Genomic DNA, 27,030 nt, shown 5'->3' on the forward strand with positions numbered 1-27,030 from the left:
AAGAATCAGGTCTGTCACTTGGGAGGGAGACTTCAATCCACAGAGCTCAAGATTTGTCACAGTTTCCAGGATTTGTGAAAATCATTTTCTACATACCATGTTCTGCCTTGTCTACAATTGTAGCAGTAATTACAAGTCTTGTACCTCCACTGTTGACGCATTGTGGAAAGCCTGGATTTGTTTTATTAATGCTCCTTGAAGTGTTGATCAAACTGATACAAAAGGATTAGGTGTAACATATTAATACTCTGTGGTACAGGATTTGTTCAATACCAAGGTTTCACTTAAATTCATAAAATTATGGGCTGTGTTGCAAATCGCATATTTTTCTTTTTTTCCTTTTGGTTCATACTGCAGCTACCCTTACACTGCAAGCACTGCTCTATTCAGTATGCTTACAGCTAGAATGTCATAAGATTGTGCCTTAAAGTTTGACCTTCTAGCGTATTCATAAATCCATCACCGTCTGCGGTGTAAAATTTAGAGCGAAAAGAAAAAGTATGAGATTCGAAAGGTCTTTTTTTTCAAAACTTCTGCCTATACCAGCTTTGCACACCATTGAGTGTGTAAAGCTGACACGAACGATTGGCAATTTTTTTTCCGCCAAAGTTCACCAAAAACCCATCGATAGTTATATATAGGCAGTGATTAGAATATCAGAGTATCTGAAATTGGAACAAATTGTGGATAAACTGCATATAGCAAATAAAAATGGATTGAATTATTCCAACTATGTCGGTATTGGAAGGCCTTTCAGTGCTTTGGTATCTAGAGATAAAAATGAGACACGCTGTATAATGTATTTAATCACTAAGAACTATGCATTTAAAAAGAAAAGACAGCTTAAATTTAAGCTTATGTGCAACTACTGTTAACAACAAATAACGCAAACATTGCTCAGTGAATAGATTTACTGGAAATGCACTGGATTCTGTTTATTTCAAAGTAGGAAAAAGTTTGACTTCAATGTTTGGTCCATAACAGGAAACATTTTCCTGCTGTTGTGTTACCTGTCTGAACAATCAGCTTTGTGTGAGGATAAATCTGAAACAATACAATGGTAATATATTAATAAGCAACAAAATGTTATCATATATGTATGTTCTGATGGGTAACCTTGGGATCTTATGTTCATGTGGATGTTATTTTGGCATCAATGAGCTCCACCACGATACAAAAATTGCTCAGCTATGACTTGAGGTGCCAGATGTTCCAAAACAAGCCTGATCCATTCCACCCTCACCCCAAACAACCAAAAGGATCTGGTGCCAGACACCACAGGACACCCTCCTGTGCCCATGTTCTGATGGGCCAGAGCTGTTTTGGTGGCACACAGAGGGCCTGCATGGTATTAGTCAGGTGGTTTTATTGTTGTGGCATTTATGTATAAATAAACAAACACGTGTGTAAAATGTATTCAGTTCTTGTCCCATATTCATCTCCTGCACCTGAAATAATCTATCAGATCCGGGATGAGAAACAACCGTGTTTACCCCATTTCCGAGTCTGAGCTGTGAGATGTTTGTGTTTCTGACTGCTCTGTATCTGTTTGTATGTGTTGTGCTGTTCCACTTTGTGTGTGATAACTGAAAATGAAGCCAAATCAAATCCATGGCCACATAACCACATCATCTAATTCAGAAGATAATTACACTCTGGATACTGTTACTTTATCAGGACGGTGGCTCAGAAGCGAATCCATCAGGCTTTGCTCTGAATGAAATTGGACTGACTGATTGATTTATGTATGTCAAGTGAAGGGCAAAGAGACGGACACAAAGAAAGCACAGAGTGTGAGAGCGGGTCAGGGGAGGGGAGTCGCAAATATATGGATGAAGCATGGCCCCCTGATGGGGGAAGGAGAGTATTGAATCAGACAGAGACAAATGGAGTGTGAGAGACAGAGAGAAAGGAATTTAGACATATGCCTGCTGACCTCAACCCTTTTTTCAACTAATCAATACAGGGAAATGCATGTGTCTGTGCACATCTGTGTGTGTGTGTTTGTGTTGTTTGGAGGGAGGGAGGAAGGTTCTGTCTGGGCTGCTCCCAATAAACATCAGAGCGACAGTGGCATTACCTTGGTGCTGCCTGACTCATCCCTGGCCCTTCAACCTTTGCACATGCTTCTATTTAATTCTGGCCCCTGTAATCTTATAAAAGACTGAGAGGTCTGCAGCACTTAGCCTGTCCTCGTCACTGAGCTCAGCGAGGAAAGTGGCAGGCAAAACATAAAGTATCACTGCTGCATAAATGACTGCACTTCCTCAGCTCAGGCATAAAGTGTGCCTACAGAGTGTTTGTAGAAATGCTGTCTTTGTGTTTCATCTGCTCTAACAAATAGACAGAGCTGCATTGTTGTGCAAATTAATTAAAAACAAAGAGTAAAAAAGAACGCCTGGTATTAGGTGCTTCTTGTCTGACAGCCAGGCTTTCTCTCCCACTTACTCTCTTATAAACACACACAGATACACATTGGCTGATGGAGACAAGGATAATTCCTTTGACAGATGCCTGCTGGATCCTATATATTGCTCTGAGCAACACAGAATTTCAAGGAGTTTTTACTATTAACTTAAAATGTGTTCTGCTCCACCAAGGATTCAATTTCTCTCGCCATTATTATTGGTTCCTCCTGCCATTTAAGACTAAAACAATTTCCATACACATCTTCAGCCAATTAGAAGCAGCTCCAGCATTGCGCTATTCAAATCCACAGTGCAGAACGACCAGATCACCACAGCTTTCAATTATCCAGACTTCTTAAAATGAAAATGCCAGCTCTGCAGGTTGAAAAAAAAGAAACTTATTCCTTTGAAATCAAGACAGAGGACACCACAATAGCAGCCAGGATCAGATGAAGTAGTGCCTGATGTTTACAGTGGAGCGTCACCTGTGAGGACAGGGAGCATGAAAGCAAAGATTAAGTGCCCTGGCTGAAAGGGAGTGGAGGTGTGCAGAGGACGGAGGTACCCTCCCTTTCTGGGCTCTCGGCTGTTATTGGTTCTCTGGATAGCCTGTAATCACCATTAAAGTCTCAAAGGGCCCTGCTTTATGAGACAGTAAATTAAAAGGACACTCCTCGGTGTGAGATCCTGGTGAGTATGAGATAAAGCTTAAGGCTCTCATGATGGACAAAGAAATTGTGCGGGCCTTGAGTAGAGTGTCGCAGAATGGGATCCCCCCCTGTGATCGACTGCTAACAGAATTGAACATAAATAAAACACAGTAATAACAGTTGTGTAAGACACTTTGGTGTGGTGCAGGTATCAATCACTGAGGAAATCGGAACAGGAGTGTTCAGCCAAGCTGGTGGTTTGGTGAAGCCGCTGACACACTAATACCTTGGACTGAATGCAAACTATACCACGTTAACATGCTTTTGTTAGCCATCTGAGCCACAAAACCTGATGGAGGGACTGTAAATGTAGAAACTGTGAAAACAGGAAGAATCATCAGACAGTCCTTGAACTAATCATGAGTGTCATCAGGAAAAATAACCAAGTCTAATCATACAATTGTGATATTTTATTTTAATCATTTCATTCTCATTTAAAATAAACACAAGCTGTTTATGACGTTCATTTTCTTAGCTTTAGTGTGTTAGCATGCTAGCAAGGCATTTAGAATTTTGACCTGATCCCCACCACATGAACGTGTGCAACCATAGACTGGATATAAAAGATGGACATAGCCGCTTAGACATCACCCTCTGCTTTGTGGGCTACTGTTCTGAAGCATTGAGGCTGGAATTTGGTACTTTTGGAACCAGACAGGATGATCCGACCTGAAGACACTAAGCACACACAGGACACACAAAACAGCATCACCCTAAAATGACACCCTGGTTTATTGTCTATTTTCCTGGAAATGTGACCATAATTTACCAAATTTAAATCATTCTGTTATTAAAGCAGACTTGAAATTCATGTTTGAGGTATTAAACTTATTGAGGAAATGTTTACTGTGGCAACAAATCAAGTGACAAATTGGCTTATTTTCTCACAGACATCTACACAATTTTACTTCTGTTTTTTTATAACCAGAGGAGCTGCCCCCTACTGGCCATCTTTTACATATATATATTTTTTTATATATACAGTATATGAATGCAAGACACTGCATAGCAATCCATGCAAGTTACAGTGCAAGAACTGACATTGAGTTTCATTGTTGCACACTGCGGTTATAAACATGTTTAAACCCAGAAAGAACATCGGATATGGAGAAGCTCAACAAACAGACCAGTGTGTTTCTATGCCAAGCCAGATGAGTCGTATTTTATATCTCTTGATCTACCTGCAAACCACTGAACTTGAAAGGGGGCTTATTATCTTGAAAGTGCACCAGCACACAAGCAAATCACTTCACATGGTTGCCTAATGTAATTTAAAATTGGCTTTGAAATATTTTTGGCCATCTATGCTTCCCATTGAGACAGATAGTCAGTCTTTTTTCTTATTATGCTGTTGCTAATGGTGTGTGCTGACTCATTCTCTGGAAATATGTGTGTTTGGCCTGTTGTTAGCCAACAGCTGGCTGAGTTAGTCTTTGAGGCCAGTTTAACTGATCCTTCACCACAACTGTTGCTTTTGAAGGAGATGAAGAACAATGTTAGATCCTTTAATTGTCGGTTATCACATTTGGAACCCTGATTTCTTGATATGTAGCCTTCTGCTGTCTGGGTGATAAAGCAGTTTCTCTTTAAATAATATTCTTTCATCAACAGCAACAAAGTAGGACAGTACACACTTCAACTACAGCTGCTCTCAGTTAAGTGGGTTGTAATACAGCTTCTCAAGTGGTGCACATATAAATGCACATATGAAATATCAAAATGTTGCCGCTGATAATAAAATAATTAATAAACTCATTTGTACATACTACAAATGAAAGTAAAGGATGCTGATGAGAAGTATGAAGAAATAAGGATGTGAGCCAAAGCCCAATAAAGATTGACAATGATGGGATAAGTAGAACAGATATGTTCTGTCTGAGCAGGAGGAGGTGATGTGATAATATTAAGGTTAGGTGTCAGTATCGCCTACCTTTGATATATTACTCCACACAAATATCACTCAAGTCTCAGATTAAAAGTAAACACTTCTCTGGATCTGTTTTTAAGATAGAACAGTATCAAAATCTCAAACTTGAAGAAAGAAAATTGCTGCTCAGGATCGAAGACATAAAGCATCAGCAGAATAAATTGAAGTTGAAGAGGCAATTAATGGAAGAGTAAATATGTTGTGTACTTATTTTGTATTATATGAAGAGTGTCATCTTCATCTGCTGGTACTCAGCCTCCCGTAGTTAATAGGATTTTGTTTAAGTAGCTATTAATTTAATTAATTCATCCAACTATATTATTGAATGAACAATATTTATAATATGTTCTGTATGTTAATTGTACTATGAGAAAATGTTCTCTTGTAATACCTAAGTGGCAAGACAAGGATGGCAGAAATTTAACATCAACTTGATTGATTCTTCCACCTTTCTCCTCTTGCTCACAGACATATTTACCTGCTGAGTGAGGACATTTAAAAACTCATTTTTATACTTTTGATTGCGAGTGCATTTAAAATCACAAAGAAAAAGCTTAGCGTAAATTCTTCTATAGCACTAAAAATGACTGCACTCAGTGTTGCTATGCCATAAAGAATCCTCTGCTGTAAGTCTGTATGTTTCTTTGGCAAACGCCAAAGAAACATAAAGCGGAGGTTTAGACAGAGAAGTCCAGGATGCTTTGAAGTTAGGACTTAAAGAGATAGTTTGGTTTCTTTGAAGTGGGGCTGAATGAGGAACTTCTCCATAATCAGTGTAATACTCTGAGTAGATGGTGGTCAGTACACATCCAGACTGGAGAAGCAGACTGAAGGACCAGCAGGGAAGTAGAGCAACAAACAGCTGTGGACGGGGTCAACAACAAAAGCCCAAATAAAAAACTTGTCTCCATTTAAGTGCAAACTGTATTTAGAGTATTTTCACTGCTTCACCTTGTTGCCAGCCAGCCCTTTACGACAGGGAATTAAAGCTTTTATATCGCTGTCTTCAAAGCCACCAGACTCCACTGACAACAACAGTCATTTTACCTTGTAGAACATGGGATGTGCTGGTCTACCACTACCTCAGTCAATTAGTTTGTTTGTGTTCTTGTGCGATTTTGGTGTTTTAACGACCTGAAGAAATGCGCTAAAACACTGTATGTGCACAATAACAGAAGAGCAACTCCCATGTTTTGCAAAGTGAAATGAGTCTGGTAGCTTTGAAGATGTTGATAGAACAGCTTAGGTGCCCCATCAGACGACCCAAATTCTGCCAGCCTGCACATAGGCTTTTCCTTAATGGCATTAGTTTTATTAAGTGACTCCTATAGAATGTCTTTACTATCTGAGTACATCCAGAACAACTGCGTCAGTAATATCCTCCTGATCTAATTGTAAAACAGCTAGGCTAAATTGGTTTACAAAATGTAATTTTATTCCACTCCGGAGCAGCACCTCAGTAATTTGAGCCACATCATGGTGATTACAACCACTTCAGAATAAATAGCACACTTCAAACAGATGTTAGGCTACCTACATTTGTGCTGCAGCAAATTTGTCTTTGATAATGTTCTGCTTAAATCCGCTCTTCGAGAAAATCTCTCACACCTACACACAAACATTATGTCTCTGTTTCTCTCCTACATTAAGTAATTAAAAAGGAATGCAAGCTAAATAGTAGCAAATCAAGTCAACAATACAGTATGTCTGCAGGCTGCAGTTAAGCACATTTCTGAGAATCTTCACAGTGTCTGAGACCTTGGAACAGACAAGAATAACAGAAGTGGCTGGTATAGTGTTACTGTAGGATCACTGAGCAGTCATAAATTGCCACTTAGACACTGTGCCAGATAAATGTTGCTGTACCACAAGACAAAAAAGTCTAAGTTTTTATCCTAAAAGCTGGACTGTTTGTAGGTCCATCTGGGCAACAATGCAGCTTCACTGATAAACTGGTAAAGCAGCATCTTACATAGGGTAATTCAAGCTCAGTTGAAGCAAACACAAGTTCAAGAGGATATACTCTAAGTCCAATATACAGCACTGGGGTATCCTTCACACCAGTGAGCTCCAGCTAACAAGCTCAGCTACATCCCTCAGGGACAGGGTTTATGTCTGGCTCCAATATGCACGTCTATTTGTTTGCTGACACCAAGGATGCTGGTGCACGGTCAGTGTCAAGAGCAAAGTGGCCATCCAAGAGATAACATTTCAGTCTTTCCCGTGCCAGTGTTGTGACTGGTGCTTCCTTCTGCCTGGTCCATCATGATTAGTCTCCTCCTGATGCAGAGGCCACCACATGTTTCATCTTCTATCTCTCATTTATCTGTTTGTACTGAAGTTTCTGCAACACTGTAGCACAGAGGGTATTTTTAAGACCTTGGAATGTGAGTTCTTATATTACATTTTGTAGTTACAAAGAAACAAGACAAAGAACAGACATTTATGCAATTTTTTTAGTACTGATGAGATGTTGCTGTTTAAGGGAGGTCCAGAATTGCTTCTATGTCTCAAAAAGAAAAACCGCATGTCAGTTTAAGCAATGCATTCGCTTCTCAGGATCTTAAGGGCTCAGACAAAGGCGCTCCTTCCAATATCCATGCAGTCTAATATTACGCCCATGTAAGACAGCCAGCTTATCAACCATTAACTGTTGAAATCTTCAAAAAACATTATTAAACCATCTGCGTTAGTAACCAAGGGAGCCCATCTGCTGCAAGATTCTTCAACCGATCCTAAAGCCAACATCTCCACTATCTCTTTCTGTGCAACATCCCCCCTTTGGCCTCATTCCCACTATCTCATATTTCACTCCCCTTGACTTTCCTTCTTGCCACACAATGAGATTTACATGAGACCCTCTTAAATCCAGGAGCAAAGCAAGAAATAGGTTACTGCCCAGCCTTCAGGTCACAGTTATTTGAGCTGTGATCCAGCTGACCATGACATTAGTACACTCTGTCATCCCTGGGAGCACAAAAGGTGGTCGAGGAAGGGAGTGCACTGTCCAAGACCAGCAGCAGAGACATATGTACATTTGGCAGTAAAGTCTTCCTGGGAGACCATGAGGCCAGTGAGGGCTCTCCTTTGGACAAAGGCTGCGATGGGCAAAGAATCATCTCTCACAACCCTCTTTCTTAATGCAGGTATATACAATCAGTCTGCACCCCCACACTGATTTCACATGGAGGTGTCTTTAAATCCAAAGTGATGTAGCTCTAAATAAGTGTATTCTCTATTTTAATTTACAGGTTTCCAAAAATACCTTTGGGCTTACCTTTGTTTGGAACGATCGATGAAGCAGAATCAGACATGGTGTCGTTTGTCTTCCTCACATTCTTTTTACCTTGCCAAAACTTGGCATCTACATTCCCCACAATTCAACTTGACCACCAACGCCTGGTTGGTCAACAGACTCAGGGTTGAGTCGTAGCATGAGTTGCAGTAGCAGCTAACGTGGGCTCAAGTAGAGAGAGGATCGAACAGAAAGCCACACCCCTAGACTTTATTTATAAAATATGCAATTTTCTGCCCTGACTGACAGTAGCTGTGCTTAAATATTGTATTTTATGTGCCTTTGGAAGCATTGCATTATTAATGGAAACAGCAAAATTTGGAAAAAAAAATGTCAAAGATTTTTTACACTCACAAGGTAGTTTTAAATTTTTTTCAAAAATTAGTTATTGTAGAGCTAATGTAGATAATGGGAGCTGAAAACCCTTTCTTTAAATAAGTTCTGTTAACTCGCATGTGGAATCAGCTGTTTCCGCTTCTGTTATTGTCTTTGTCTCCAGACAGCATGTAACACGACCAATAGCAGTTGCCACAGAATATTTAAACCAAATCCTGAAGGCTTTTCATATTTTTTCCCTCATAGATGGATAGCCAAATATGTGTTTCTTTCCTCTTGTCTTCTTCTTTAATTGCTCTTTCACTGTTCATTACCGTCATGCATATAGTAACTTAAACTGCCACCACCTTCTAACAATAGTATTCAGCCTATTCACTCCAAAGCAGTAATAGAAACAAATCTAATTCACATTCTTCTTTTTATTTTTGGAAAGATATTAAAGTTTGCTTCAAATTCACTTGACATTTTTATGGAAACATGACCACAGAGGATTTGGTTTTTAGTTCCCTTTAAAACCAGGTCACATTGGTGGGAGGAAAGGAGGGCATGCATGTGCTTTTTTGATTCATAAAACAAACAGATTTGCCTTTAACAATTTGCTTTTCATTCAGAATCTGAGCAACACAATCTCACACCAAAATGTGTAAAAGCTATGTTGATCCAAAGCACAAAAATATATTACAATAAAGGCTGTGAGAAGCCCACATTTTTTGTGCATGCTTGTATTGGCTTGTGCAGGTGTCACATGACGAGTGGGCAACACACCAAATGACACACATAAAAAAAGAACAACAACAAATTCTGAGTAGGAGGCACAAGTCACAGGATTATCACCCATTATTCAACGCTGTGTGTGTCTGTTGTTTTGAAGCATTGTCTGTTTACTTTTGATTTCTTTTTCCACATTGTAAGTTTAGGCGCATAAAACTACTTGGTTAGGTTTTGGAAAAGATCTTGGTTTGGGTTACAACACACTAAGCACCAAACACAAAGCTCTGGTTGTTTTCTACATTATTATGATAATAAGTTCAGCCTCATGAACAGCCCCAAAAACAGAAATATCTCACTATTTTACACCATTTTTTGTATGTGGTCTAAACAAATGTAGCTATTACACATTTGTTGAAGAGACTGGACTGATCTGAATGTTTCAGTATGAATAAACTTTATATAATCATCATTTATGTCACCCTTTAAATTAATTCACTTGTACTGGATTGAGTCACAGCACCAGCATGTCGAGGTTTCAGCTGCCATTGCAAACTGTTCACAACACTTTGCAACAGCAGTCACATTGTTCATCTGTGGCAATACTCATTAAATCTCTCCCATCACACTCCCATGGGAATAAACATAATAAAAATGCAGCACATTGCTGTTCTATAGCAATCAAATGTGTGTCTGTGAGGAATTCAACGTGTATGGTAGAAGGAAAATGAGACAAAACAAAACAATAGCAGTAAAGTAACAAAAGGATGCTGTCTTCGTTAGGAATTTTAGCATTCATACCTCAAGTTCACAGTTCTCTTTCACAGTACCTTAACACCCAGTAATTCCACTATTCATACCACAGACATTAACAATACGCTTTCCTCTGACAGCCAAACACAACATAACTGTGGGTACACAAGGCTGCCAGTGGCTTCTCCATTTCTACTCAATCCATTTTCACTGTTTACCAGTAAACTAGTTGAATCTGTGGCATTGTTTTTGTTCCTGTAGCTCGCAGTAATGGAACTGGAAATGTTTTGCTTTTCGTCATGAACAACAGCAGAGAATAAACTGTGACAGACCCACTTTCATTACACATTAGAGTGCGGATGTATTGTGCCTGACACATTTCTTATTCCAAAAAGATTGAAATTTTCACTGTCACTGACAAATGTGGGCATTTGTATATTGGCTTGCTTTAAGCATTTTACCTCCCCTGTACTTTGCTGACCAGCAGTTTGTATTCCCCAGTTGCTGGAGCCAGGTTGAGTTTAAAGTTGGCATCCTTGCCAGCTGAGACATCATAGCTGGTATTGTTTTTACCTTGTGAATCCGTCCATGTGTGTTTTTCATCATGGCTAAATGTGGTCTTAGAGACAACTACAAAGGCAGTTATCATTAATTTGGTACATGTTTATACACCAATCAGCCACAACATTAAAACCTCCTGCATAATACTGTTTGCCAAAACAACTCTGACCTGCCAGGGCATGAACACCAGAGTTCTGAGGAAGTTGCCAGAGGATCTTTTGGGTCCTGCGTGTTGCGGGGTAAGGCCTCCATTGATCCGGTTTGTTCCGAATGCTGGTTTGGAATGCGATCTGGCGAGTTTGGAGGCTGGGTCAGTGCTTTGGACTCTTTGTCAAGTTCCTCGGGTTGTTCCTGAGCAGTTTTTGCCATGCGGTATTAAGCGTTGTACTAACGGGTGAAGTTGTTGGCATCTCGGACAGTGTTATGTTCGGGTGTGCTTGGATTGCAACAATGTTGAGGTGGTACATGTCAAAGAAGCATCTACATGAATGCCAGGACCCAAGATTTCCCAGAGTGCTAAAAATTCTATATTTCACAGGTTTTACTGAATTTTACTGCTGACACCAGGTATGTTATTCTTTTGCATATTTCATATATTGACTCTTGGTTGTGCAAAGGAGGCCAGCTTGAACCTGAGGCATTGGAGTGCACAGAAGGTCTTATCTTGTCTCTTCAAGGCTCATACAAATAATTCTGTGGAGGCCTTGCAGTGTCTCATTAGTGAAACAGCACAGAAAACCCTGAGAAACTGACCCCCAACTTTTTCCCTTTGCTGGGAGGGGTATGACACAGAAACTTTTCCCCATAAGAATGAGTATGACTTTATAACTTTGGCTGTCATCTTTGGAAGGCATGAGTTCCGTCTGCATACATATTGGTTATTGCAGTAAATAATTCCAATGGGCACTTGCTCTTTGTGAATTTACTTTTTTCTAGAATTATCACAGCACCCAGAGGAATACTGCACTGTAATGAGATAATCACTGTTAGTCAGTTTTCCTGGCAGTGGTTAAAATGTTGTGCCTGATTGGTGGTTGTCTGTGGACAGAGTATAGCAACATGGTAGCATTGCTAAATGTGCTTTGAGATCAAAATTAAGTTTGAAGGTAAGTGTGGTTCAACCCATGAAAACTGAGTACTCATGTACTAATGTAAAAATACTAGTGTAGTAATGCCAACTAAGTAGGCATGGGTCAAAATATCAACATGATGTTGTGATGCCATCCAAGATGGTCCTTAGTTTGGAGTTAAGTTCATTCATCCAGACTGCATTTAAACATGTAGTCCCCGCATCCTTTTGACTCTTCTCAGCTCTGTCTGGTTTCAAGTTGGCCTCAGGCTGTGGTTGTTTTTTTCCCTTTCACTGTTCAGTGGCCTTATCAAATGAAAACAATATATAGGTCTAATATCTGCATGAAATCCAGCATGTTAGAATAGAATTTCATCCCCCACCAATGTCTGTTGTGTTGTAAAAAGCAGTCTCCCCCCATGCATTGAGGTGAAATGACAGGTTGCAGTAATAACAAGATTATAAAACTTTTATTGATCCCCTCTGAAGATGAATTTATAAAGCAAATTCCACACATATCTCAGGTTCACATATTTTTTTACGCAAAGTTATGGCACCATTACTTTCTATTATTTCACCAGAAAAAATATTCATGTGACTGTGGCCATGGTTTTATTTATACAAATGATGAGGAAGTACGCATCTTGAATAGACCCACTATAAAATAGCAATTACACTATATCAACATTCCCCAAAACAGAATTAGCCAGGCCAGTATGATGTTATTTGTTTAAGCCAGTGATTTTGGGTGCAAGATAAAATATACATTCCACTGACATATTGTCGGACACTAGTGTTTAAAACTCTGTCAGACAAAACAGTCAAGGAAGCACAATTGGTTTCCCTTTGGAAGCAACACAGTGGTAAACAACTCATGGACAGTATTAAACCCAAGGGTAGAAGGTAAGTATGACAAACAGATTTATGCATGGGTGAACCCCACTGCGCCAGAGCCATCAATTCTGCATCTTTGTCAGTGCACGGAGATGTTTCTTTACCCTTCGTCTCCCCATGCTGTCGTTACATTTATCCCTGCTCCCTGCTAAGTGCTAATACATTTACATTTTTAGTGCTGCTCAGTAATAAAAAAGGTGGAATGAGTGGAGGCTTTTCCCATTGCTAAAACAAACATCAGTGAACTCCCATAAGTGAGGAGTCACCTCACTACCCAATTCCTCCCCCCACCTGTCCATCCATCCACCCTCCCACACAGCTTGGCCACCGCCCCACAGTGTAGGTCAACAGTGTAGCGGTTTGAGTCTCCTCAGTTGCACTCACAGTTCTTGCCATCATTTCGAGGTTCGCTCACAAGAGGCTGCCTCTCGCAAGAGGCTCCACATTAGTCCAGTCGGATATCTCTGCAAACGCCGTCGTCTCTTCAAGAATGTGGAGGAAACATTTTACAACCAAAAGTCACCAACTGAAGTCACAAGTTAAGCACACAGGCACAACATTGGAAAAGAGGGATTGAGGTTGGTCTCTACTTTCTCAGTGGGCTCACATGCTTGTGTTTGGGAGGGGGTCTAATTTAAAAATTACATAATAACATGAAGAGTCTCAATCAACAATTCACTTTGCTGCTTTTAACAAAGCATGAACCTGGAGACAGCCATCATAATACTTCCTTCACTTGTTGCTAAGATGGAACAAAGCCACTGTCTTCATCAAAAGCCGGGTTTCAACAATAATGACAAACATGAGGGTGAAAACAAAAATTTTAAAAAGCTGTTTTAGCAGAGACAAAAACCATCACATAAGCAACAAAATAAATAAATAAAGAGAGCTGTGCAGGATTTCATTACTAAAGAAACCACTGATAAAAATAGCAAAGCATTTTTCAAACACAGCCAAGTCGGTATCTAAGTAAATTATCTACACGCTTGTGCTGCACTTCGTCCAATGCAACTCTACAATACTGATCTCACGTGCATGATCTCAAGAGGTATAACCAAGGCTGACCAGCCCTTATAAGATCTTCAACCAGCCAACTACTGAATAGGGTAATAACAAGCCTACTTTAAGACAAGTGGTTACTGGGTTGTTTGAAATAGAACAATTCACAGCTTTACAAAGCCCTTTCCTTGGATAGCTGGTAGGGCACATCAATATAGTTGAGGCATTTGGAACAATGATTTGATAAGACTACATACTGTGTATGAGCAGGAAATGAGTACCAAAGATGTCTGTTTTTCACCATTTCTTTATCCACTCTGAACTGCTGTGGCTCCCGCATGTGAAAGAGGAACTCTACCTGCGCTTATGCTAAGTTTGACCTTTCCACAGTGGATACATTCTTTGCTTACATGTCACAGGGAAAGAGCAGAAAAGGAAACATACACAGGCCATTACTAAGATGGTGAAGAAACACTCAGCTGTGCATTTACACCTGGGGCATTGACTGCTGCTTCCTGCAGTGAACTGTTTCCATATAGTTTTAGTTCCAGTTAATCACATACAGTACTTTCAGTGCAGTGAACAGCAGGTAATTTGGAATGGGAAACCAGAAGAAGAAGGCACAGAGGGGTGCTTCAGAAGTGTCCATGCGAAGGGAACTTGTGCATCTATACAGTTTACCAATAACACTGTGAACAGGATCTGGTACAGTACATCATGTGTAACAGTAGTCTATATCTGGGATTCCTCCTTCTCTATAGCCACGGTTAGTGCCGTGTCCTGCATTAGAAACATGGTTGGCACCTTTGTACAAGCCAGTGCCATTGGAGGGGAAAATGGTGTGAATGATGTAATCCTCTCGTAAGGGTTTCGGCTGCATTGGCTGGCAAGTCGCCATAGGTGTCATCTGGAACCCTGGGCCACGGATCTCCAGGATAGTATTGTCTTTCTTGGTACCAGACTCAATATAATCATCATAGTTTTTGTTTTTTCTTGAGCTGCTGCGAGTGTAGTGGTCACGGGAACACAAATGCCCAGTTCTATGTCCATACCAACAAAAGACACCAAAGATAAGAGCTAAAGATACAATGGCAGAAGCCCCACCAATAATTCCTGCCAGAGGCAGCGCTGCCATCTGCTGTGAGCCTTCATCCTCCTCTTCTTCCAATGGACTAACATCTGATGTTTCAGCTTTTGCACAAACCAGAGCTTCATCAGAATCTGCATCTCCAGAAATCATGCCTTTGTTTTCTGAACTAGCAGGCAGGGGCACCATACAGATGATGTAGCTGGAACGAGGTTGCAAAGATGTAAGCAGGTACTCTCGGCGATCACCCCGGACAAGCGTTTCTGTGATTGATCCCATGGCGTTCCCAGTACCAAGTCGGAGCCAGCTTAACCTGAAGGAGGAGCTGGGCTGAGCCACGCTCCAGGTAACACGGACGCTATTGTGAGACAGAGGCTTCACATTAAGTGCTAGACTCTTTCCCACACCGCTGCTGCTAAGGGTGTAGTCTAAGCCAGAGTCAGGAAACCCCAGGCCAGGTCGCTTTGAGCGTAGGGTGAAGAGAGAACCCTGTGGAGGGGTGTTGGTGGTAGAGCTCTCAACTCCTATGCCCACTCTGTCTCTGGTCCCTGCTGTCCTCACCACCTCACATTCCTCCATCTCACTGGTCAGGTCAATCAGAGCCATGTCTCGCACTCTGTCAGGCCCATGGCAGGTGAGACCTCTGACAGTGATGGAGTTACCACGGGCATGTAGCCAGTCATACAGCCAGCGCAGGTTGCAGCCACAGTGCCAAGGATTTCCTCGCACCAGCAGCTGGCCCAAGTTGTCCAGGTCTTTGAAAAGTCCCCTTGGCAGCGTAGTCAGGTTGTTTCCTGAGAGGTCTAGCCTCTGCAGCCTGTGCATGCCATCCAAAGAACCACGTGGCATATGAGTCAGGGCATTGTCCTGTAGAGACAGTCGCTGCAGATGAGCACTGGGAAGGTTAACAGGTGGAGTCTGAAGGGAGTTCCGAACGAGGGACAACTCGGTCAAGTTGGCAAGGCGAGAAAATGTGTCATCTGCAATTCTCTGGTTTGCCAAAAGGTTTCCATCCAGAACAAGACATCGAAGTGAAGCAAGGCCCCGGAAGGCATGAGTTGGAATAGTGGAGATTCGGTTGTCATCTAGACGGAGTTCTTCCAGAGAGGCAGGCAGCCCTGATGGGATACTGGACAGGTGGTTGCGTGACAGAAAAAGCAAGCGTAACCGTGGGTTGTCAGCAAAGGCCTGATCCTCAATTGAAACAGTGGAAATAGAGTTGTCATCCAAGTGCAGCTTCTCTAGCAATGGCATCCGAGCAAGTGCACTACGAGGAATAGTGCGGATGTTGTTGTCCTGCAAATGCAGCTCACGCACAGATGGTGGCAGGTGCATGGGAAATTCATCCAGTTCATTATCATAGAGGTAGACCACACGGACGGCAAGATGGCGCTCCAAGGAGGTGGGCAAGCCAGGGTTGTTTATGTGGTTGTTCTGAAGGTAGAGGACGGACGCAGAAGGAGGCAGTGATGGGATGGAGCTCAGGCCACGGTCATTACAGTAGATGAAGTCCTCATCGCACCTGCATACAGATGGGCATGTCATATCTGCGCCTCCAGTGTACCCTTGTATCGTGGCTGCAGCAAACTGAAGCATGCCGGCATGTAGTGTCAAGCAAATAAACAACATGAAGAGCCAAGCCCCTAATCTGGCCACACATGCAGGTGCCATCATGGTGAACATAAGCATTGTCTGTCTATTCCAAGGGTGTGGTTAATCCTCAAATCCTCAACGCTGCAGTGAGCTGGAATCCTGTGACCTCCACCCTGAAACGGAAAGAGAAATTGGCAGTTAGCATCGACGTACTAATAAATTAGTTAACAGTCACAGGTGATAACTACAGAGACTTCATTGAGCTCAGAAATATTTAACAGTGTCATGCTGTGCATCCATTCTCTCATGTTTAAACAATATTAGAATCTAAGAACATGCTACAATTATTGTGTCTAAACAGAAACATCTTGCACTCAGTAACAAGATTTAGTTTTACTCTTTTTTTCACAATTAATAATCATATCATCAGGGGGATGTGCACACATGGATGGATCTGTGAGAAGTCCCAACACAGCCTCTCATAACATTCTGCCATCGCCTCAAAGCCAAAAAGACACAAAGATAACTGCACAGCCAACAATCATTATGTTGAATTAGCAACAGTAATCCAAGATTACAGCCAGTTATGAAACTAGATTTTGGTGTTTACTGTTCTGAATGTTCAGAGCAGAGAGAATAGTTAGTCTTAAGAAAAGTGACTCTGGAATCGGCAAATCCAATCTTACATTAACAATTAAGCCTTGTGCGTAAATATGAGGTCTTGAGAACACTCTCCACCTCTAAATTATTTAAGAGGTCTTGAGAGACTCCATAACTCCATTAGGAGCTGCCAGCAGGTGGCTGCATTAGCCAGACAGAACTGAAGATACTTTTAATTATCAAGAAGAAAGAAATTGTTTTAGCGCAGAGTGATCGCCATGAGGCAGTCGGGATAGAACTCAGTACAACATGCAAACTTCTCCACAAATGATGTCTATTTAATTGAGCTGTATTGCATCATGACTGCAATAAAACAGTAATGGAAAGTTATAATCTGTAGCTGAATGCAGATGATGTGACAGCTAATTTTTGCAGTCACCATAATTGTGCAGAGGGAATCTACATAAGCTCAGATCATGATTGGCATCATGATTTGTTGTTGTTACTGATTAAGTGAGAGATACCATAACAGTATTGACTGCAGAGATTTGGAAACCGGTAAATTGCAACACTGTCAGTGACAACTTGAGCCCATCGCAGTCTTCTATAACCAGGGCCATTAGTCAAACTGTTAAGGCCCACACAGCAGCGAACATAGTCAGGCTGTAGTATTGATTTCCTCACAAATCCAAGGTGATCTGCCAGAGCCAGTCGGCTCTCATACAGATTACAGGATTCCCAAGAGTGCAAGGTAGACAGCACAGTAATTAACCAAATGAATGACAACTCTTTTGGGAGTTGAATTTGTTGAATATGTATTTGCAAACATCAATCTGCATGTGCTTATTCATTAGCAAAAACATGGAAAATCGTGAGAGAAAACTTTGTTGACATTTCACTCATTTTCAAGTGTGATGAATCCCTGTTTGAAAAAATAAACAGCATCGAACACTTCAGTTGTTGTTCAGCCTTGGCAGGTCAGGGATCATTTAATGGATTTAAGTAATTACTGTCTATCATTTTTCAGTCCAAAAGTTTCGTAAATTCTTCTTCCAAATGGAGGATTGCATTTATTCTCCACTGAGCACTAATGCGAGCCTGTTAATAATTCACGGTTAGGCTAGATTTGAGTTGCACTTCAGAGTCTGACTATCAAATCTATCAGGACACTTTATGCCTGTTGGTTGTAACCATTTGATACTTCCACGAAAGACTATGTGTGTAGCCTGGAAAATGGATGTCTGAAATTGTGGTTGGCTGAAAGTAATTTATATTTTGGCTGCAGCAGAATGTGTCGCTTGCAGAAAAATTGCATTTCTATAGCTGGAAAGTGTCATGTTTTGAGAAACGAATTTGTTTTCCGACAGAATTTCTTTTAGTTCAGTTGTTGTCGGTCTGGAATAGTAACACATTTCCAATACACCTACACTGGCTCTTCCATTCTACTGGGATGTTTTCATATATTTATGCATTTATAACCCTGACGGGGCAGATTATTTCTAAAACCTTTATGCAAAGTGTCTGCTGTCACCATTTGTCATGCATTACTTGGCAGGTCTCACTGATCATGAAGCTTGGTGTGATCTGAGATGAGAGTAACATCTGTGCTCTGTGTCCCCATTCCCACAAAATATTCACATTCCCTCTTAAATTCAGCTACTACCCACTAATCCCTCTTCGTGCCTATTTTCACTTCAGTCCTCTTGACACAGCGAAGTGGTGTCGGTGCACTTTAAGTGGTACCAGAAGAGTAAAATAAAAAATTTAAAAAGCTGAGATTGTTACTTTACGCAGTTTGATATTGATTCACTTTATGACTATGAAGGATATACACTGTAAACGTTCAGAAGGGTGTGTGTGTGTGTGTGTGTGTGTGTGTGTGTGTGTGTGTGTGTGTGTGTGTGTGTGTGTGTGTGTGTGTGTGTGTGTGTGTGTGTGTGTGTGTGTGTGTGTGTGTGTGTGTGTGTGTGTGTGTGTGTGTGAGAGAGAGAGAACGAGGCTGAGTAGTGGTAAAGAATGGATGACTTTTGAATCCCAGGAGCTTCAGCAGTGAGTCTCTTGAACACTGGAGTATTTGGGTCAGCCCTTTAAAAACAAGATAGATGTGGTGTGAGATTGAAGTGCTGCAGAGAGCCAGAGGGATTAATAGAGCATATTGAGCTGTGATTCTCTGGATTAAGCAGGTGCTACAAAGAATGGCAGATTCACATTGTGGGATTTTTTGCCTCACAGTTGCTCATTTTTCTTCCTCTATTAAAGAATGATATAAAAGCACAAACAGCACCTAACTGCTCTTTTTGCATTGTGTGTGTGAACACTTCAGAGGGACTGTGTTTGTCTGTCCATGCACGATCAAATTGCAAACATTAACCTACATGTGGACAATCTATAAGGCTGCAGTCTACATTTCAGTTATCTATAGTGGGGAGTAAAGCAGGGATGTGGGGTAATGTGTTAGCTAGACAGCCAGCCGCCTCGGGCAGAGTACAGTACACACAACAACCCCCAATCTAATACTGGAACCCAAGACTGGATCGATTTACATACAAAAAAAAAAAACAGACGGGGAGGGACAGAGAGTGACAGAAAGCAGCTTTGAGCTAGACCTTTCAATCCCATCTCCCCATTAAGACCCCCACAGAGGGATAGGGACTGAGAAATCTGGAAAACTGGATTTTAGATGACCGAAGGGGCTGCTGATGTATCAGGAAATCCACTTTACTGATGGCAGGGAAAAGATAATAGTGGCCCACAGCCTATCTTACATGCCACGTCCATGGATCGCATTTTAGATTTACGGATTGGACATGTGGAAAGGATGATGCAAAACACAACGGCTATGGTGACGACGGAAATAAATCAAGAAATCCAAGACAGGAAAAAATGAGGGCAGAAAAGCCTGGACAATTCATTTTGATTAATAATAGAGGATGTCAGATTTTATTTGATGCATATAATATTTCTTGTGATGCAGAGACACTGTGTCTTTGCAGAACAGACATTAAAACACAGATACAAAGTTGAGTTTGTCTCTAAAATGAAAAAAAATACTTATATAGATATTTAACATGCTACAGTTTTCTTCTTTCGCATCTGCAAAATCAACACCTTCACTGTCAATGTCATGCAAAACTGGTGTCAACATTAATACTGTTCAAGTGTTTTGAATAAAGCATCTGTATTCACTGCCTGACATATTTTCCAAACCAAATGTGTTTGTGACTCTAATACATTTTAATTATGAATTATTTGATGTACAATCCTGTTATATGTCCATCTTTTTCAAAAACATGAAATGTGAATATGCCACAGGGGCAGATTGAATAACACGTTAAAGGCTAAAGAAGTAATGGATTCGCCCCCATACAAACTCACTTGTTTTTTTCCTTGGTTTATGCATCAATTTCCTGGCATGAAGGAGTGATTGGATTTGCACTTGCAGTTTCTCATCCCAGCTGCTGACACAAAGACCCAGTGTATACGACATATATAAAGATTTGTGTTTTTCCTGGTGAAAATTGTGTTCTTGTTTTTATCATACAGGCTATATTAACTCTTAGATGAAAAGATCTGTATTTTGTGTTGTGCTGTGGCAGATAAAAGTCTACCAGGATCCTACATATTTAAATTTTATAAGAACAAACCAAAAATTTAATTCTGTTTCAACTGAAGAACGCATCATACATGCAAAGCTAGATCTGGGTTTAAGACATTTAAATAAAATGAGGCCAATGCTTCCCTTATTCAGCTGCATATCTATGACAGTGATACACTCTGGATATTTGCATCTAACTTCCACATAAATATGAAAGAAAAACAATAATGCCACAAATAAAAAGCACAATCTTAATTAATATTACATTCTCAGCTCACATTGTGTGCTTTCCTATGTACATATAGAACTGAAAATATGCTGCTGCTGCTGGTATTTGCTTGCTGGTGGGTATGTAGCTCACAGGGCCCTAAGTGACTTGATATATAGCTTTACAGCACTATAACATGTTTTATCTTTACAGTCTAATTCCCTGTCCTCTCTACTGCAGCTGCTACCTCCCCTGAATTCTTGCGGCTCAGTGTTTCCTCCTCCAGACAGCCAGATTACAGGTAAATCCTTTCAGTATTAACAAAAGGGCCGCAGCGCCTTGCAGCAGTGTGCTCCTGAACTATGTGCAAAGGTAAGACCAAATCTAACACGATGTTGACAGGGTTTTTGGAGGGTTTTGTTTGAAATGTGCTGCAAGCTAACACTGATCAATGGTGCAATACAACATGTTCAAAGGTATAACAGTACTAGAGTCAGCCAGTTACTGTAACTGAAGTCAACTGTGTAGGTTTGTCGTTTAATGTTGCAAAAAGGTTTGGCTTGACATGTCCATTTCAAAACAATTACTGTAATCCAAAAACCAATTAGCTTTTTAATTGTTGGGCAAACTAGGAAAGTTTGGGAGCTAAGCCACTGGTTACATTAAATAAAATAATAAATAAGTTTCACTTCACTGAAGCTCCTCCAGGGAAATGTAGCACACTAAGCTACAGTTTACTACACAGAAGGCCCTTCATTCTTTTAATTTAAGTTTAATTTACTTCATTTGCTGCCTACAGACAGTGGAAAATATGTAGCTAGCTAGTAGACTGAACCACACAATGTACTGAAGTTCTTCTGTCAGCTATGAAAATACACCGTTCAAAAGTTTGGGGTCACTTAGAAATGCCCTTATTTTTGAAAGAAAAGCAGTTTTTCAATGAAGATAACATTAAATGAATCATAAATACAGTCTAGACATTGTTAATGTTGTAAATGACTATGCTAGCTGGAAACAGCAGATTTTTAATGGAATATCTCCATAGAGGTACAGAGGAACATTTCCAGCAACCATCACTCCTGTGTTCTAATGCTACATTGTGTTAGCTAATGGTGATGAAAGGCTAATTGATGATTAGAAAACCCTTGTGCAAATATGTTAGCACATGAACAAAAGTGTGAGTTTTCGTGGAAAACATGAAATTGTTTGGGTGACCCCAAACTTTTGAACAGTAGTGTGTGTCACTTTGCTTGAACAACAAAACATCGGTGGTGTACGGCTCCTGTCTCTGCACTGCAGGACAGAAAGATTCAGAAAATCTTTCTTACCATCAGCAATTAGACTACTTAATTCCAAAGTAAACAAATGAGACCCTAGACAATTGAATTCCCAGGATTAATAAAGTTATTGTATTGCATTGTATTGCATGTCAGTGTGTAAAGGTATCTTTATGTCCTTGCTTGTCTTTATTTGAGACCACATATAGAAAACTATTTTAACATTTAGGAGCTGAGATTGACAATCTGAAATTAGCATTGCTGCACAATGTCATTTTGACTGCTTGTAAATACACTGTGACTAGTCAGTCAATCAATTTTTATTCAAGCTATTATTCTGTCAGTCAAAATGGCAAAGATATCTGTAATTTAGTTTCGACTGGTCAAAATCAGATATGTTCAGCATCATTATGACCAGCCTGAAATGTTGTCCATTACACTGCTTCCATTGGGATGCAAAGCATTTGTGTTAACACTGTTAGCAGAAGTAATGGCAAGTGCTGTGGTGGATAAAATCTTTAGAAATACAGAAAGAGCTTTTTAGCTTCAGCCTCAGGCTGCGCAGACATTGCGTAAAAGAGTTTAGTATCGTAGTGTTACAGTCTGTTGAAACAGCCACCAGTCCCTGCTTTTGTCTTCTATTAGCTAGCCTCTGACATAACTGCAGATATCTGTAAAGTCATTTTTGCCACAAAATTAATTTTGACTTCTCATAATTCCAGTTTAAGGTGCATCATGTTGGCAATGTTAGAATTAATTAAAGGTATCTAAAACAAACAATGTATCTACATTGTTTGTTTTAGACACCTTTAATGTGAACTGAGGGGAATCCAAGTGTGAATTATAAATATCTGTAATATGAAATCCCACTAAAAGTGATGCAATTTGCCTTCAGATGAATGGCATTGTGGGTGGCTGAAATGTTCATTTTGACTAGCAAGAACTCAACTATGGATAATTGCAATACATAGCCAGTTCAACTTTTAAATGTTAAAACACTGTGCCATTAAAAAAAAAAGCTCCACTGTGCTTGTCGATTCAGAAATGTTCAGGAAAATGTAGCTTATGTAAACACGACTGGTGCACCTGATCAATGAAAGAGTGCTGCTGCTGAAAAAATATTTCAGAAAACTGTTTTGTTGCCACCATATCACTGAAATGTAGTTTAACTTGTTGTGACAATTCTACACAAACGGAGCTTTTCAGCCATGCTAGTGGTACAGCTCTCAGGGAATAGCGATGCTGGTCTGTCTGAGAAATGTATGTTAGCTGTCAGGTCACAATTTCAATTTGTAACCAAAAGCTCATGCAATAAACGATTTTGCCAAAAACTAATAAACATCTTCATACTTAAAATATTCAACTTAAAATGGTGTACATGGTAAACATAATAAGTTTACATCAGCATTTCTTCATCATCATCATCTGATATCTCCTGTGGCCAAGTACAGCCTCGCAGAGCTGCTATAATGGCTATAGAGTATTAGTCCTGTTTAATGTGTTTTCTGTGTCTGGATGAAAGAGAAAGATGAAAGAAAATCAACATTCATTGCACCTTTTGCATTTGAAGAACCCAGACCGTGTTTGCATTTATGCATCTGTCACAACTGTAGCACTTTAACCGCAGTGAACAATAAATGTAATTTTTTTCAGGACAGCGTTTTGTTCTCGGGAAGATGGTGAACAGAGTGAACATATCTTTTATTTTTATCTTTTATCTTTGTTGTCACTATGAGAATGGTAGCATTTAGCAAACAGAACTAGTAAAGCAAGTAAAGAGCTGCTAACGTGACTGTGACTCTCAGTCTTGTATTAAAATCACAATTTCCACTGAAATGTCTACTCCGATATGAAATTGCTTTATCGTTCTCATGCAAACATTCATTGCTTTTGTTTGTTAACGAATGATAACAAAAACAAGAGACCTACACGCTTCTGGATTTTTATCCATGGTGCTTTTGAAAACAAAAGCCTCGATATTTAACGGGAGGTGTAGCTGCTGTTCTGCCACACTGGTGCATTATACATTGAGACTGCATGAGTCTGGCAGAAAAGCTGGCAAATAAACTTTAGATGTGTCAGTCTGTGTCAGTGGTCATAATGCAGTCTTTGATCAAGGCATCGCTGGCTTCTGAGATCATTTGCACTGCTTTTAATGTTGCTGCAACACAAAATAGAGGAAACGGTTTCATCTGAAGAAGAGCTAACTTCTCCCTTTTGAGAAAATGCACTTGATCATTTTAAACAGGATTTATAAAGGGAAATTTATCTCTTGCCTTCAAGTCAAGGAGTCAGCCTGTGGTTGTCACGCTTCAGCTGGGACTCTGATTGGATTTTTAAAATGTTTCTTTTTATTTGTGAGAAAGGCAGAGAGGGAGGTTGGTTAGCTTAATTGGTGAAATTTGAATTCAACCCTGACAAGTTGCAATATAAATACAAGGCTGTGGGAGGCCCAGGCAGCTGAGTCACAAAGCAGCACTGTGCCTTCAGGGTGAAAATTAACCTCAGAAACAACAGAGGAAAAAGAAACAGATAACATCAGTGAAAAAGCTCTCTGTATCCCCGACACCTTTGCAGGGCTGTTATGCCTGGCAGCCATAGTGGAGGTCCAACAGCTATGAACTACTGAATATGCCTCTAAACATAAAACTCAGCCATCTAGCTAGAATAATGTGAGAAATAGTGTATAAACGGACTATGCCACCACTGCTATTTGTCCTTGTCAGCAGCTAGTAGCTACTAGTGGAGGTATATTTGTACTAAAATCACTGGAGGTAAGGGGGGCACGCATTTAATATTTTGAATAATTTGTATTTATTTATGTACTTCATACTCTTAAATGATCTGATACAATTAAACATCCCCATTTATTTTTTATTCACCTTTTTCCAGTTTTATTTTCCTCCATATTGAACTTAAATTATACTTTTTAGTTTAGATTCAGGTGAATTCGGTTATATTTCTTTATGTGGATGAAAGTGACGCACAAAGAATCTTCTTTTCACCTCACTGATTATTCTGCCTTCAATTTCTGGCAGGCAGTGTTGAAGTGTAGTATCACAGTGATAACAGCAGTTATCACCGTAAAAAGGCAAAATAGAAGTTACCTGCTTTGAATTTAAGTATATTGTGCATAGCCTGTCATCACACCATGTCACAAGGTGAAGAGAAATATAGACTATAATTAAAACACAATCTGACCCAATCATGTACTGTCTAGTGTTGAAGTCAAGATGAGAAGTTTCAACCATATATAGCTGCTCACACTGTGAACAATCACGGGTTCAGTGCAGTTTGTCCTTGGCCACAACAATGTTTTAAAATAATACTCACATCCTACCCCATAGCCACTAAAATAGAAAGCACGATCCAGAAAATCGGATGAATAACTCTTCTATTTCAGTGCTCGGTTGGACTGATCAGAGGTCAGTTTCCATCACATGTCGCTGCCATGATCTCATCCTGTTATTCTTCAGTTCACTGCATTAGTCATCTCCCTTTCAGAGACTTGGATCTCCATAATTTACACATCAAACTCTGTACTATATTTCCCCAAATCAAATACCGACTGCGGACGTCTTCACTCACAGAGCCCCGAACGTCTGAGGACTCAATTTCAGTCTGCATTGATTTAACAAAGACAGTTCTGTGTTTCATTTCGAAGATGCATTTTTTTTTTTGTCCTTGCTCTGCCTGTCGCAGTTTCTCCAACCACCTATGAGCCTTGTGGGAAGGATGAAGTGGCTGACTGAGTCCCAGTTTTCTTTTGCTTCGTCATCATCATGCCTCCCCTTTACAATTGCGGCGTCCTTTCGCATTTTCCTGGCCTGTCAGCTGTCTCTGCCGCATCCACAAATGTCATTAAATGCCTTGTCCTAAATTGTCTGCATCAACAGCATTTCATAATGTTTTCCTTCTGACTTTGTTCTTTTTCTGCATATTTAATTCCTTTGCTTTTACTTTGCAGCAGCGTCTCTCTCTCTCCATCTCTCTCGACGTCACTCTCTCTTTGTGAAGCTTTTGCTTTTATATCTTCCAAACAGAACTGTTGAGCAAAACAAATACTTGCTTTTCCTTTAACTGATTGAAGTAATAAATGACGGCAAATATCATTCAGCTAAAATACACTTTTGTCTAAAGGAAATTTGTCCAAAGGAAAATAACTTCAGCATTACAACTTAGAAAATTAATCACAGATCCATTAAACAGATCTAACATTTTCTTGGGAGACTGAATTGTGGCTGGTTTAAAACCATTAAGTAGGCTTGTCTTAATACACATTATCTCGTGCTGCCGAGTGAGTTTATCGTTCACCGTGTGAGAAATTAGAGTGGATAAATAGATACATGCCGCCCCCGGGGCTCAGAAAACATCCTATGCAGTGTACACTTGACTTTGACTTCTCAGTGTGTGTGGGTTTCCACAGCATGAAATAACAGCTGTGGGAGTGTTCGGATCTTAAGCTAAAGTTGCCTTGAATTCTGAGATGCCTCACACAGTTTCTCAAAAAACTCCTCACTCTCTTATCACTACACAACCTCAGTTTCACCCCCCAAAATCCAGTCACAGCGGGTTTGAAACTCAGAACATAACATTTTGCTTCTCACTTAGAAAAGATAAATCTGTGAAATTGACCCATTTGAATATTTCCTTAATGTAACCTCACATTTAAAACAGAATCTTGTCTTTTATGCAGGAGTGAAAAAGTAAAGAAAAACAAAAAAAAAACATCAGAAACAAAGATATTTTGGCTTTGAAACTGGAAAACCAGGCAGTCATGGTGTCACCTCAAAGCATTGACTGATAACAGCGAGTTAGTATATTTCGTTAATGGGTGCTGGCTTTTAGAGAAACGTTTACCGATTGCTTTGTTTGGCCTCTTGCCCAAAAGGAGAAAATAAGGGGATAATCGAGCTTTATTGGGCGCTGTTTAACTGTTGATAAGTGTTAGTTTGTTTAATGGCGTCTTATTTAATTACTGCCACCATTTGAGAAAGCTGTACAGTCAAG

The 27,030-nt window shown here is 40.1% G+C and overlaps 1 protein-coding gene across 3 annotated transcripts in view; it reads right to left on the bottom strand.

Moving 5' to 3' along the window:
- Positions 1 to 12,218: 12,218 nt before the first annotated feature.
- The window catches only part of flrt1a (fibronectin leucine rich transmembrane protein 1a), a 45,953-nt gene continuing 31,141 nt past the window's right edge, over positions 12,219 to 27,030 (bottom strand). For all 3 annotated transcript variants that reach the window (XM_023276365.3, XM_055017534.1, XM_035951027.2), the window contains one exon: positions 12,219 to 16,513. In XM_023276365.3, coding sequence (XP_023132133.2) covers positions 14,376 to 16,436 — 2,061 coding nt within the window. In that variant the 5' untranslated portion in view covers positions 16,437 to 16,513 and the 3' untranslated portion in view covers positions 12,219 to 14,375. The remainder of the gene's footprint in view (positions 16,514 to 27,030) is intronic.

Source organism: Amphiprion ocellaris, chromosome 14, assembly GCF_022539595.1.
Source record: "Amphiprion ocellaris isolate individual 3 ecotype Okinawa chromosome 14, ASM2253959v1, whole genome shotgun sequence".
NCBI lineage: Eukaryota > Metazoa > Chordata > Actinopteri > Pomacentridae > Amphiprion > Amphiprion ocellaris.